This window comes from Camelus bactrianus, chromosome 35 (genome assembly GCF_048773025.1).
Source record: "Camelus bactrianus isolate YW-2024 breed Bactrian camel chromosome 35, ASM4877302v1, whole genome shotgun sequence".
NCBI lineage: Eukaryota > Metazoa > Chordata > Mammalia > Artiodactyla > Camelidae > Camelus > Camelus bactrianus.
The window spans coordinates 1,559,758-1,576,193 of record NC_133573.1 but is presented as its reverse complement, the minus strand read 5'-3'; the positions used below and the strand labels follow the sequence as shown (position 1 = coordinate 1,576,193).

At 37.3% G+C, this 16,436-nt stretch overlaps 1 protein-coding gene across 1 annotated transcript in view; it reads right to left on the bottom strand.

Moving 5' to 3' along the window:
- Window positions 1–16,436, bottom strand: part of CCDC7 (coiled-coil domain containing 7) — a 196,693-nt gene that overhangs the window by 102,785 nt on the left and 77,472 nt on the right. The window contains exon 15 of the mRNA XM_074357988.1: window positions 13,944–14,165. Within this exon, the coding sequence (XP_074214089.1) occupies window positions 13,944–14,165 (222 nt within the window). The remainder of the gene's footprint in view (window positions 1–13,943; window positions 14,166–16,436) is intronic.

Below are 16,436 nucleotides of genomic sequence, written 5' to 3'. Positions count from 1 at the left end.
TTTATTATATTCAGCAATATTCAACCTAAAGCTGTTAAGGGCAACTCTGTAAAAGCTAGCAAGCTGAAACGACACTATTCCATGTCTTATCTCTCACTGTTCTCCTTAGTACAGGCTCCAGAAAAAGTAACAACTGACCTTCCCCTGGCACACTGTGCACATCCTAGGCACTCCTCTTTGCTTCAACTGTTCAGTGCACTTCTAACACCATTTCCACATATTCCCGTTAAAATCCACCCAACTGTCTTTCTTAAATTACACACTGTGTTACTCTCAGCCCAGCCAGAAACAACCGTTCCTCCCATCTGCTGCAGCTTCTCGTTAACTTTCTATGGAATGCATCTTCTGTATTGTGCTCTACTTATTTCTTCACACATCCTGCGTGTCTCACTGGGATGTCGATGCATGGAGGGCAATGACCGCACAGCTGCCATCTTACACTCCCCAAAATGTCTAGCACAGAGCCTTGCAGAGCATGGACAGCCAGCCCATGTTTCCCTATTTAAACTAAACTTAATTGAAATAATCTTCCCCTGAAGTTAGTAAACTTCATCCATTCTTCCACATCCCGTCCTCAGTCTGCAGTCCCACCTGGCCCATTGGTCATTCTTCCACGTCCTATTATCATTCCTGACTCTCACTGATCAGCCACGTAGCAGTAACTCACAGCAACGCTGCCACAGCCCCTCAACATGACTTTTCCAACAGATCGTAGGAAGAAACTGAGACTGCCTTTCTACATCTTCACAGGGACTGGAGATTCTCTTTAAAGCACCTTTAAGTTAATGATTCTGCTTTCCGACACTCACTAAATACATAAAGATTCTATCAAATTCATCAGCAGCAATAAATGTACAGTATAAAAACACCTTATATGAAAAGTTACCACTTCATGTTCTTCAGGTGACAAACAAATCACTGGCTTTCCAGCATTTTCAAAGCCTAAACCTCACCATGTTTCCAAAGGAAAAGTACAGTAGTATGTCACGTTCTGCCATGAACTTCACATCACTATACCAGAATCACACTTTGTTTCTATTTCTTCACTGTTCATAAGCTGGTTGTGGTCCCATTAAAGCTGAAGATAATTATTAAGACTTTTTCTTATACCTTCTCAAATATCCATAATACTGACCACACATTATTTATAATGTAAAGGAATAAATGACAGAAAAAAATCGACCCCTAAGTTTACAAAGCAACAAGTAAATAAACCAAAGTCTAATTTTTTCTGATATAACATTAAAAACATATATGCTTTAAAAATATAAATAATCACTACAGACATTAAAACTGGATTAGTCATTACATTCAGTACCTAATTCTTGCTAACTCATCTGGGTCTGTAATCTAGAACTATTTAAAATAGCCATGAAGCAGAGAAATACATGCTTCTAGGTAATTCCTCTTTTCTGGGTGGCCAATCTAAGCTAAAATTTTATGTGTACAGTAAAAAAAAAAAATAAGTCTCATGGACACTGAATTTGAATTCTCAGTAATTCAGGTCAATGACTGGAAAGAAACACTGACACAGTTTGTTCTTACTCTCGCTGGACAGCAGCCTCTTACTGACCCAGGGTGACGCTGCCCTGATGGGTCTGGCGCAGGCTTTCTGCTTCTACACTGCTTTGTGAACAGGTCTCTGAATCAATCATAATGTGTTCAACAGACCACTCACTAGTAACAGCTTTAAGATTTAATTGGGTAAGTCAGTCAACTCAATTATTAATGTGCCTACATATGCAAGAGTAACTGAGCAAAAATGAAAGGAAGAAAAACGTAGTTCCTCACAGACGCCCGCTCCCAGGGCACCACACGGACAGCAGGCTGAAGCCCACTCCCCGTCTGGCTCAGAACAAGGCCCCTGCTTGCCTAGGAGCTTTGGGCGCAGGCGGCTGGCTCTGCACTCACAGGGGCCTCCAGATCCAGGCTCGGGGAACGGAGGCCCGTGCAGTCTTCACCCTCCCCATCTGCCTCGCTCCCTCTCGCCGGTGTCTTTGAAAGAAGCTCATGCCCTTCTCTGGTGCCGTGACTGTAGCAGTGGACACCCAGGGACACCTCCACATCGCCTGGCTCTGGTGGCCAGCGGGCTTATGCTCCCAGGCCCCACAGGACAGTGACCAGCACAGCAACCACTCCCAGGGCACAGCAAAAGGCCACAGCCCCAGGGAGCTCAGCCCTTCTCTAAGAGGCCCACTGGTTTATCATTACAGCTGCAGCCTGAGGGGAAAAGTTCTAATTAAACACACATCTAGGGCTGATGGTAAACACTTCCTGAGACATCAGAGAGCAGGCAGTCTTCACGCTCTCCCTTTGCCAGGCTCCAGACACTAGCGTATCTCAGAGGGAAGCTCTCCTATGTGTCTGGCGACCTAGTGTTTTAAGCCATCATCCAGGGTACCCCCTGACCACCTGACTCTGATAACCAGGGGGGCTTGTGTTCCTGGGTCTCACCAGATGAACAATCAGAGAGACAGTTCTTGGCAGGCTACCAGCTCCAGGGCACTGCGTAGCCAGCAACTGAAACACACCCACAGCCTCTCTGCGAAAGGGCCCCACCTGCTGGACCAGGGAACACTGGCCTTCGGTGCAGGCCTCAGCCTTGGCACTCGCCTGGGTTACAGAGCAGCGATCACGGCACAGAGACTAGGGGATGCCAAACTTGCACCCGCCCTTGGCCGTGCTACAGCTCACTGGTATCTCCCAAATGGAGCTTGCACACTAGTCTGGAACCCCAACTCTTGTGGCTGCTATCCTGGGGCCACCTCCACTGTACCAGGCCGGGGGCCAGCCAGGCTTACGCTCTCAGTCCCTTACAACTGTGCGCATGTGCATTCTTTAACAGCTGTTAGGCAGAGGGTCTCACTTCAGATGAGCCTGAGTCTGGAAACTGAATGAGATCCTCCCTCTGAGACACTGACTGGTCATGGAACACCCTAAACTACTAGAAGATATTACAACTAAAATCAGAGACAACACAGGCCTAAGACAGGGTTGAAAAACAAGGTCACCCAACACGAGACCAACCCTTTGAGACTGGGAGAGGAGACTGTTTCATCTAATGCACAGAAAACAACAGAGTCAAGTAAAACGAAGAAAGAGGGGAATATGTTCCAAGTGAAAAATCAAGATAAAATCTTAGGGGGAAAAAAAACAAGAAGAGATACAAACTACAATGTATAGAATAAGTGAGCAACAAGGGTATACTGCACCACACAGGGAAACACAACCACTGGCTTGTAGTAACTTTAAATGGACTGTGACCTATAAGAAAATTGAATCACCATGTTGTACACCTGAAACTAATATAAAATGGGGGCTCAGTTACACATCAATTAAAAGAGGAAAGAGTATCACAGAGATCTTGTCCGGGTGGTGGAACAGACAGCCCTTGAGCTCACCACCTCTCACGAACACAACAAAACCACAGCTGACTGCTTCATAACCACTGACGGAAAAAAAAAAAAAAAAAAAAAGCCTGGAACCCATTGAGAAAGATCTTCAGCTGGAGACACAGAGAGGGAACCGTCACACCCCCCCGGGTGAGCTACCCCCACCCCCCACAAGCTGGACAAGAATTACACCGCAGAGGCTCACACACAGGAGGGAGAGTTCTGAGCCCCACATGGCTCCCCAGCCTGGGGATCTGGCAGCGGAAGTCAAGCCTCCAGAGCATCTGGCTTTGAAGGCCAGCGGGCTTTGGCCGCAGGAGCCCCACAGGACTGGGGGAAAAGGAGACTCTGCTCTCACAGAGCACACACAGGCTCACAAGCACCAGGGTCAAGGGCAGAAGTAGCGATTTCACAGGGGCCTGGGCCAGACCCGCTTGTTCCAGAGGCCTCCAGGGGAGCTGGGGCTTGGCTGCAGCTCTCCCTGGGGACACAAAAGCTGGCGGTGGACATCTGGGGAGTGTTCATCTCCATGAGATTTCCTGGAGGCTGACAATTTGCTTGGGTCATTGGCACCAAGACCTGGCCCTGCACAACAACCTGTAGGCCTAAGAGATGGGACGCTTCAGGCCAAAGAACAAACTAGGTGGGAACACAGCCCCACTCGTCAGCAGACATGCTGCCGAAAGACTTCCTGAGCCCACAGCTGCCGCCAGACACGGCCCTGTACATGGCCCTGCCCACCAGAGGGCCAGCACCTAGCTCCATCCATCAATATCAGGCACGGAGTCCTCCAGCCAGGAAACTTGCACAAGTGTCTAGTCCAGCTTCACCCAAAAGGGGCAGACACCAGAAGGAAGAAGACAATAATCCCACAGCCTGCGGAACAACTCCACAAATGCAGGCCTACTCAACCCTGGGACCAGCTGGCCCCTGGCTCCTGGGTGATGAGATGGGAGTGCACTGCTGGGACACACAGGACATCGCCTACAGACAGCCACTTCTCCAAGGTCGAGAAACATAACTAATGTACGTAAAAATGCAACCAGAAATTTAGACAAAATGAGGCAGCAGAAGAATATGTTCCAGGCAAACATACAAGATGAAATCCCAGAAGAAATAAGTAATGAGGAGAAAGTCAATGCACCTGAGAAAGAATTCAAACTAATGATCATGATGATGATTAGAGAACTCAGGAAGAGAACAGATGCACAGAGAGAGAAGTTGGAAGTTTTTAGCAAAGAGTTAGAAAATAAAAGGAACAACCAAGCAGAATTGAAGGATAAAATCACTGAAATGAATAGCACACTAGAAGAAACCAAGAATAGAATAAATGAGGCAGAAGAATGGATCAGTGAGCTAGAAGACAGAGTACTGGAAATCACTACTGCAGAACAGAAAAGAAGAAAAAGGGAAAGAAATGAGGATAGTGTAAGAGACCTCTGGGACAAACATGAAGCACACTAATATTCACATTATAGAGTCCCAGAAAGTGGAGAGAGAGAGAAAAGACCTGAGAAAATATTTGAGCACACAACAGCTGAAAACTTCCCTAACTTGGGAGAGGAAACAGTCACCCAAGTCCAGGAAGTGCAGAGATTCCACACAGGATCAACCCAAAGAGGAGCACAGCAAGGCATAGAGTAGTCAAACTGACAAAAATTAAAGTTATGAATAAAATGTTAAAGGAACAAGAGAAGAGCAACAAATGACACACACGGGAGCTCCCATAAGGTCACCAGCTGATTTTTCACCAGAAACTGCGCAGGCCAGAAGGGAGTGGCGTGATATATCTGAAGAAATGAAAGGGGGAATCTACACCCGAGAACACTCTACCCAGCAAGGCTTTCATGCGGATTTGATGCAGAAATCACAAGCTTCACAGATGGGCGAAAGCTAAAAGGGTTCAGCACCAATAAACCAGCTTTACCACAAATGTTGAGGGAGTTTCTCTAGGCAGAAGAAAGAAGGCCACAGCTAGAAACAGGAAAATGACAAAATGGGGGGTGCTCACCAACAAACATACAGTCAAGGCAGGAAATAATCTACATACAAACTAACCGGGAAGTTAAAAGAGAGAAGTAGCGAAATCATCTGTATCTACAATAAGCAGTTAAGAGATACACAAAACAATTAGATGTAGAATATGATATAAAAACCAGTAACCATGAGAGGAGGAGGGTATGAACACAGGGTATCTAAAATACAAGTGAAATTAAGAGATCAGCAATTTAAAACAATCATGTATAAATGTAGACTTCTATACCAAAACCTCATAGTAACCACTAAAAATCTATAGTAGACAGACACACAAAAAAGAGAAATCCAAATGTAACTCTATGCTCATCAAATCACAAGAGAACAAAAAAAGGGAGGTGGGGGAAGATCTACAGAAAAATCCAAAAATTAACAAAATGGCAATAAGAACATTAACTATCAGTAATTACCTTCAACATAAATGGATTAAATGCTCCAACCAAAAGACAGACTGGCTGAATGGATACAAAAACAAGATCCATATATATGCTGTCTACAAGAGACCCACTTAAGAGCTGGAGACACAATACAGGTTGAAAGTCAGTGTCGGTGTCGCGATATCATGTACACATACACACCGTATGTGGAGGGAGCTGATGGCTACTCTCTTAATTGATTTTTGTAAAAGGGTTTATATAGGACATGCATGATGCCTCACATACCACCTAAACAATGCTAATAATCTTAAGCTATTTAGGTTCCCAGGCTCCAGGTTCCCAGGCTCCTGCAGTAAGCACAGGATGTTACATGATCAAGGACAGATTGTTTGCAGAATAATCATTCTTCTCAAGTGCACATGGAATATTCTCCAGAACAGATCACATGCTGGCCCACAAAACAAGCCTTGGTAAATTTTTAAAAATTGAAATCATATCAAGTATCTTTTCCAGCCAAAACATTATGAGATTAGAAATCAACTACAAGAAAAAAATTGCAAAAACCACAAACACATGCAGGCTAAACAAAATGCTACTAAACAATCAGTGGATCACTGAAGAAATCAAAAAATACTTAGAGACAAATGAAAATGAAAACATGATGATCCAAAACCTCTAAGACACAGCAAAAGCAATCTTAAGAAGGAACTTTATAGCGATATAAGCTTACCTCAGAAAACAAGAACAATCTGAAATGAACAACCTAACCTTACACCTAAAGCAACTAGAAAAACGAACAAAACCCAAAATTAATAGAAGAAATCATAAAAATTAGAGCAGGAATAAATGGAATAAAGAATAAAAACAATAGATAAGATCAATGAAACTGAAAGCTGGTTCTTTGAAAAGATACACAAAATTAATACACCTTTAGCCAGACTCATCAAGAAAAAAAAAGGGAGAGGGCCCAAATTAATAAAATCAGAAATGAAAAAGTTAAAACCAACACCACAGAAATACAAGGGATCATAATAAGGCTACTATGAGCAACTACACACCAACACAAAGGACAATCCAGAAAAACTGGACAATCTCTTAGAAACATACAATTTAACAAGACTGAACCAGGAAGACACAGAAAATATGAATAGACCATTTACCAGCACTGAAATCAAATCAGTAATTTTAAAAGTCCCAAGAAACAAAAATTCGAGGCTGGATGGCTTCAAAGGCAAATTCTACCAAACATTTTGAGAACAGCTAACACCTAACCTTCTGAAACTATTCCAAAAAATTTCAGAGGAAGGAACACTTCCAAACTCATTCTATGAAGCCACCATCAGCCTAATACCAAAACCAGAGATAATACACACAAAAGAAAATCACAGGCCAGTATCATTGATGAGCATAGATGCAAAAATCCTCAACAAAATCCTAGCAAACCAACTCCAACAATACATTAAAAGGATCATCCACCATGATCAAGTGGGATTTATTCCAGGGATGCAAAGATTTTTCAATATCCATAAATCAATCAGTATGATACACCACATTAACAAATGAAGAGTAAAAATCAGACGATTATCTCAATAAATGCAGAAAAAGCTTTTGACAAAATTCAACACCCATTTATAATAAAAACACTCCAGAAAGTGGGGATAGAGAGAGTATACTTCAACATAATAAAGGGCAGATATGACAAACCCACAGCTAACATTATTCTCAATGGTGAAAAACTGAAAGCATTTTCTCTAAGATCAGAAACAAGACAAGGATGCCTCTCTCGTCACTTTTATTCAATAGAGGTTTGGAAGTCCAATCCACAGCAATAAGAGAAAGAGAAGAAATAAAAGGAATCTAAATTGAAAAAGAAGAAGTAAAACTGTCACTGTCTGCAGATGACATGATACCATACACAGAAAATACTCAATATGCTAACAGAAAACTACTAGAGCTCATCAATGAATTTGGTAAGATTGCAGGATACAAAATTAGTACACAGAAATCTGTTGCATTTCTAAATACTAACAAGGAAAGATCAGAAAGTGAAATTAAGGGAGCAACCCCATTTACCATCACATCAAAAAGAATAAAATACCTAGGAAAAAACCTACATAAGGAAGCAAAAGACCAAAAAAACTTCGAAAAAACTGAAGATGACACAAAAGTTGGAAAGATATACTATGATCTTGGATTGGAAGAATCAACACTGTTAAAATGACCATGCTACCCAAGGCTATCTATGGATTCAATGCAATCCCTATCAAGTTACCAATGCCATTTTTCACAGAACTGGAACAAAAAATGTTAAAATTTGTACGGAAACACAAAAGACCGCCAACAGCCAAAATAATCTTGAGAAAGAACAACAGAGCTGGAGGAATCATGCTCCCTGACTTCAGGCTTTATTACAAAGCTACAGGAATCAAAACAGTATGGTACTGGCACAAAAACAGACACATAGATCAATGCAACAGGATAGAAAGCTCAGAAACAAACCCACACATGTATGGTCAATTAACCTTTGACAAGAAAAGGCATGAGTATACAATGGAGAAAAGACAGTCTCTTCAATAAGTGGCACTCAGAAAATGACAGCTACGTATAAAAGAATGAAATTAGAACATTCTCTAACAACACATACAAAAATAAACTCAAAATGGATTAAAGACATAAATATAAGACCAGATGCTATAAAACTCCTAGAGGAAAAAAAGGAAGAACACTGACATAAATTGCACAAATATTTTTTTGGATCTGTCTCCTAGAGTAATAGAAAAAAAAAAAAACCCAAGAATAAAAAAAAATGGGACCTAATAAAACTTAAAATTTTTGCATATCAAAGGAAACCTTAAACAAAATGAAAAAAACAAACTACAGAATGGGAGAAAATATTTGCAAATGATGTGACTGACAAGAGACTAATTTCCAAAATACACAAGCAGCTCACACAGCTCAGTATCAAAAAAAAAAGCAAAAAAAAAACCACCAATCAAAAAAAGGGCAGAAGATCTCAACAGACATTACTCCAAAGACGTCATACAGATGGCCAACAGACACATGAAACGATGCTTGACATCATTAATTACTCACGAAATGCAAGTCAAAACTACAGTGAGGTATTACATCAAAACCGGTCAGAATGACCAACATCAAACTGTCTACAAGCATTAAATGCTGGAGAGGGTGTGGAGAGAAAGGAACTCTCCTACAATGTTGATGGGAATGCAAATTGATGCAGTCACTGTGGAGAACAGTGTGGAGGTTCCTTAAAAAAAGGAAAATAAGAGTTATCATATGATCCAGCAATCCCACCCTTGGGCATATATCCAGCGAAAACTCTAATTTGAAAAGATAACATGCATCCCAGTGTCCACAGCAGCACTAGTTACAATAGCCAAGACATGGAAGAAGCCTAAATGTCTATCCATAGATGAATGCATAAAGAAAATGTGTTGTGTATATATATATATACACACAATAGTATTACAATATAATACTATTCAGCCACAGAAAGGAATAAAATAATGTCATTTGCAGTAACATGGATGGACCTAGAGATTATCATACTAAGTGAAGTCAGTCAGTCAGAGAAAGACAGATTATCGTAAAATATCAGTTATATGTGGAATCTAAAAAAAAAATGACACAAACCAACTTACAAAACAGAGACTCACAGACTTAGAAAATAAACTTATGGTTACCAGAGGGAAAAGGTGGGAGGGAGGGATAAAGTGGGAGTTTAGGATTGGCAGATACAAACTATTATGTACAGAGTAGGTAAACAACAAGGTCCTACTGTATATAGTTCCCTGTGCTATTCAATGGCTTGGAGTAACCTTTAATGAAAAAGAAAATGAAAAAGAATGTGTACACACATCACTATGCTGAATACCAAAAACAAATACAACACTGTAAACCAACTCTACTTCAATTTTTTTAAAATGAGGAAAGGAAAAAAAAAAGAAAAAAAATTAAGGAAACAGAGATAATACCTGACAAAGGGTTCAAAGTACAGGACATAATAATGTTCACCAAACTCAGGAGAAAAAATGGATGAACACAGTAAGAACTTCAACAAAGACACAGAAAATGTAAGAAACCTACAAACAGATGTCACAGAGCTGAAGAATACAATAACTTCACTGAAAAATTCACTAAAGGGGCTCAAGAGCACACTAGATAAAGCAGCCAACAGGGTAAGTGACCTCAGACAGGGCAGAGGAACTCACCCAATCAGAGCAGCAAAAAGAAAATAAATTTTTAAAAAAGTGAAGCTAGCTTAAGGGACTAACAGGACATTATCAAGTAGACGAACATTCACATTAAAGGAGTCCCAGAAGGAGGAGAGAGAAAAAGTAGAAAACTCACGTGAAGAAATAATGGATGAAAACTTCCCTAGCCTGGGAAAAAGAACAGACATCTAGATCCAGGAAGTCTAACTTATGGTGAAAAAGAATATGAAAACGAATATATGTATGTCCATGTACGACTGAAGCTTTGTGCTGTACACCAGAAACTGACACAACATTGTAAGCTGACTACACTTCAATAAAAATATATATATATATATGTATGTATGTATGTATGTATACACACACACACACACACATCTAGAAGTCCAGAGAATTCAAAATAAAGTGAACTCAAAGAGACCCACACAAGGACATGTTATAATTAAAATGTCAAAAGTTAAAGATGAGGAGAGAATCTTAAAAGCAGCAAGAGAAAAACAACCTGTTATGTACAAAGGACTCTAAATAAAAGATTTTCAGCAGAAATGTCACAGGCCAAAATAGAGTGGAAGAATATACTTAAAGTGCCGAAAGAAAAAAATTTCCACCTAATACTCTAACAGGCAAAGTTTTCATTCAGAATTAAAGGAGAGATAGAGTTTTCCAGACAAGCAAAAGCTAAAGGAGTTCACTGCCACTAAACAAGACGTACAAGAAATGTTAAGCAATTTCTTTAAACGGAAAAGAAAAGTAACAAGAAAACATGTGAAAGTGTAAATCTCACTGGTAAAGGTTAATATACAGTAAAGGTAGAGGGTGAGTCCCTTATAAAGCTGTGTAAAGGTTAGAAACCAAAGGTAAAATAAAAAATAATTACAACCACAATCATTAGTTAAGGGATACACTAGATAAAAAGATGTAAAATGTGACATCAAAAACATGAAATATGAGGGAGAGTAAAAATGTAGAGCTTTACAATATGTTTACACTGAAGTTGTTATCAACTTAAAGTAGACTGTTATCAATAATCACTTTAAATATAAATAAATTAAATTCTCCAATCAAAAAAACAAGAGTGGCTGAATGGATTAAAAAAAACACCATCTATAAGCTGCCTACAAGAGACTCACTTCAAACCTAAAGACACTCACAGACTGAAGATGAAGGGATGCAAAAGACATTCCATGCAAGCAAAAACCAAATGAAAGCTAGAGTAGCTATACTTTTATGAGACAAATAAAATTTGAAACTGACACCGTAATAAGAGACAAAGAAGTGCGTTACATAATGGTAAAGGGGTCATTCCAACAAGAGGATATAACACTATGCACCCGATATAGGAGCAATAAATATATAAAGCAACTATTAACAGACCTAAAGGGAGAAATATAAAGCAATACAGTAATAGTAGGGGTCTTTCATACTCCACTTACATCAACAGATAGATCATCCAGACTAAAAATCAGTAAGAAGGCATTTGTCTTTAAATGATGTTAAGCCAGATGAACTGAAGAGATATACATAGAACATTCCATCCAAAAGAAACAGGACACAAATTCTTCCCAAGTGCATACAGAACATTCTCCAGGATAGATTATATGCTAGGCAACAAAACAAGTTTAAACAAATTTAGGTAGATTAAAATCATTAAAATCTTACTAAGCATCTTTTCCAACCACAACAGTATGACTACAAATCAATTACAAGAAGAAAACTGGAAATTTTACAAATATGTGAAGATTAAACCACATGCTACTTAAAAACCAATATTCCAACAAAAATCAAAACCAAAATCAAAAAATACCTTAAGACAAATGAAAATGAATATACAACATGCTGAAACATGGGATGTAGTGAATTAATGAGGAACTTTCATTCATAGTAATAAATGCCTACCTCACAAAGAAGAAAAATCTCAAACAAATAGTATAAATGTATACCTCAAGGAACTAGAAAAATAACCAAAAAGTCCAAGTTTAGTAGTAGAAAGGAACAAAGATCATAGCAGAAATAAATGAAATGGAGACTAAAGAGACAACAACAACAAAATCAATGAAACCAAGAGCTGGTTCTTTAAAAGAGAAACAAAATTAACAATTAGCTAGATTCACAAAGAAAAAAAATAAAGTTCACAAAAATAAAATCAGGGGAAAAAAAGGAAATGTTATAACTGGTATCACAGAGATACAAAGGATCAAAAAAGAGGACTATGACAATTATATGCCAACAGGATGGACAATCTAGAATAAATGAACGAATTTCTACAACATACAACCTTCTAAGACTGAATCATGAAAGAACAATATCTGAACTGACAGACTACTGCTATTATTAATATTGAGTCAGTAATTTTTAAAACTCCCTATGAACAAGAAAGTCCAGAACCAGGACACTTCAGTGGAGAATTCCACCAAATATTCACAGAAGAATTAATATCAATCCTTCTCAAACTCTTCCAAGAAGTAGAACAGAAAAGAATACTTCCAAATTCATTTTACAAAGCCAGCATTACCTTGATACCTAAACCAGACAAGGACACTACAAGAAAATAAAATTAGATATTCCTGATTAACATAGATGTAAAATTATCAGCAAAATACGAGCAAACCAATTCAACAATATATTAAAAAGATTAGACATCATGATCAAGTGGAATTTCTAAAAAGGATGCAGAAATGGTTCAATAGCCACAAATCAATCAATGTAATATACCACATTAACAAAATAAAGAATAAATATTGTATGATCATCTCAATAGCTGCAAAAAAAATTTCATAAAATTCAACATTCATTCATAATAATAAAAAAAAAAACCCAGCTCTCAACAAAGTGGGTACAGAGGGAATGTAGTCAGCATAAAAAAGGCCATGTGTGACAAACACACAGATTACATCATTCAGTGGTGAAAAGCTAAAAGCAATTCCTCTAAGATCAGGAACAAGAAAAGGATGTCAACTCTTGCCACTTTTACCCAACATATTATTGGAAGTCCTAGCCAGAGCAATTAGGCAAGAAAAGAAATAAAATTAGGCACCTAAATTGGAAAGGAGGAAACAAATCTGTCACTATCGGCAGATGACATGACATAGAAAACCCTAAAGACCCCACCAAAAATCTGTTAGAACCAATAAACAAAGTTACAGGATACAGAATTGACAGACAGAGACCTACTGTATTTCTATACACTAAAAGTTAACCATTCAGAAGAGAAATTAAGAAAACAATGCTATTTACAATTCCAACAAAAAGAATAAAATTCCTAGGAATAAACTTAACCAAGGAGGCGAAAGCCCTGCATCTGAAACCTGCGCGACACTGACGGGAAACAACACAAACAAACGGAAAGGGGTCCCATGTTCACTGACGGGGAGAATTAACGATGCTAAAATGTCCATCCTATCCAAAGCAGTCTATAGATTCAGTGCAACCCCTATCAAATTTCTAATGGCATTTTTCACAGAAACAGAAGAAACAATCTGAAATTTGTATGGAACTGCAAAAGACCCTGAATAGTCAAAGCAATCTTGAGAAAGAAGAACAAAGCTGGAGGCATCATGCTCTCTGATTTCAAACAATATTTCAAAGCTATAGCAATCAAAACAGATAAATAAATGTTTTAAAATAAAACATTATTTTATCAATGACAATTCTATATTGCATCAACTGTCCTGAAAATAAGATGCAAATATTTGGATGAAACAAAGTACAAAAATCAATATGTATTTGATTTACAGATTTATACTCAAGACAATAATTAACTGATGCATCCAGAAGGCAAAAGGCAAAATTCCAAGCAAAAAAAAAAAACAATTTTTTTAAATAATATACAAATAACATAAAAATTAATATAAAAGATAAGCTCCTTCCAGCACATATTACTGCTTCTATTCTGGTTATTTTCTTACCTGCAGATGTTCTACTTTACCATTTGTTTTTTGTCCACCTGAATCTGCCACTAGTGCTCTTCCCACTTCCTTCTCCAACGGAGTGTATTTTGAATCTTCGCGTTTAACTTTTATTTTACCAGTACCCATTTCTGTTGCTGTCTTGCTCTTCCCCTCACTTCTAAGTAACTCCTTTTCTTGATTTAGGAAACAGTCAAGTTGATGTTTAGCTCTTTCAGATTCCTGAAATTTTTTTAAAAATTAACTGTTTATTAACCGTTATTTCTGTGACAGTTTCCTGCCAATATTACAATTTTCAGGAATCTTCATACATTCATACTCACTCTACTTCTCAATTTTATTTTTACAGAGTTGGAGTAAGCTAAGTTAAACCATTGGTATAATCCATAGTTTAGCAGATCCATCAAAATTTAAAACTATAAAAAATCTCTTCCACTTAAAGGGCTATTTTTATACCGAAGAGGTTCTCTCTGCCATTATTTTTTTTAAGGTTTTAACTATTACACAGGCACAATAAAAGTTAATAAAATGTATATGTTATAAAAGGTGATAGAATGTACCCAGCATAATTAAGATCTACGTCAAATAATAAAATAAAACTTAAAAAATAATTTCTTCTACACTGAAATTTTTCTTTAAAATGTCATTTTTAATGTTTAGTTATACAAAATTAACAAGTTATTTGTATGAAAGAACATACAGATCAACAGAAGAGTTCACAATCTCACCACAAACAGAAAACTCACTGCTGACTCCTTGATGTATATTCTTTTTATTTAATTATTTCTAAATATAGCTAATGCATATATGTATATATATAGTTTTAAATTGTTATCTAGATTGGATCATACTATACATACTAGCATAATATGCTCTTTTCATTAAATAATGTCATATATACGTTTCCATGATGATAAATATACACCCCAATCAGAATAGCTAATACATTTTAGTATCATACCTTTATTTAGCGAATTTCTTATCAATGGACATACTGCTAATTTTTTAAATTTTGCTATTAAAATTTTATATTCTACATACTTGTACATAATGTCTGTACACTTTTTTCTCCTTTACAATAAATTTTTTAGAAGTGGAATGGTTCACTGAAAGACTGTCTTTCTAGGACTTTTGCTATATAATTTTCTTTGAGAAAAGTTATTAATTCATACTCAGAAGCATGTGAAAGACTGCTGATTTCAGCATAAATCTGAAAATATTAGATATTTCTGTTCCTTAAATTTCTACCAAAATGGTAATTAAGTAAAAAAAATCTATCCCTCTGTTATTTTAAGTTGTGATTATTTGGTAACTAGTAAGGCGGAATATACTTGCACGAGTCTTCCTGGTGTTCCTCGACTGTGACCTGCCTATTTGTGTCCTTTGTCTATTTACAAGGAAGGCTACCCATATCTCCTGTAGACTGTAAAAGATCTTTATATGAGACATTTTGTAAAAATTTCCATTTATCTTTGTATCTCATGAATTTTTTAACCATAAAAAGTTTTACATTTATATATAGCTAAATACATTAACATATTCCTTTCCGGAATAATGCTTGAAAAGCACTGCTGTAGCCAAGACCATCCAATTGTTACCCAGGGTTTCTTCCAATACCTTGACAGTTCATTTATTACTTCTGGACCTTAAACCAATCTGCACCTCACTGCAGTGTGCTACATGTGCTACATGACATGTCCTACAGAACTAGAACTCAACAATCTTTTCATAGTACTTCATTTTTGTGATTATTTTATCCTTCTATGAACAAATTTTAATAACAAACTGTAAAATACTAAGTTATTATATTCATTTGAATCCGTTTCTGGACTTTTCATTCAGTACCAAATCCAGAGTCACACTGCTTTACTTATTGTATTTTTATATTTTACATTGGTTTTTGCATGAACAAATCCTCCCTAATTGTTGTTTGGAAAATCACTAGTTTCTTATCTTAGTACATCCTATAACAATTTGGTAAAGCTCAAAAACAGTCCCTCTTATATCTAGAAATAAACTGCTTTACGTTTGTCAATTTGAAGAAAATGGAAAATTGAAATATTCTTAATATTGAGACTTCAAAACCAAAAGTATAAATGTCGATTTCTTCACTGTTTACCTATAATCCTCATAATATTTTTCTTCATATAAAACTGTGTGTTTTTGTTAAATATGATATACTAATATTACGAAAAGAATTTTTTCTATTATGGTTTCTAAATTGTTTCAGTAAAAGAAAGCCTACTGCTTTTTTATATTGCTTCTGTCCCCAGCTAATTTCTTGAACTATGTCACTAATAAACTCATGTATTACCTTGCATTTCTCAGAAGAAAAATTATATAATATACAAATCATTTTACTTTCACCTATCCACTTAAGAAAATGTAGCTTCTTTCATTCCTTGTTTTATGATTTAGTAAGAATTTGAAAAAAAGCCATAAGAACCAACATCCTAGTTTAACCAAGTTTAACTGGAAAGGCTGCAGTATTCT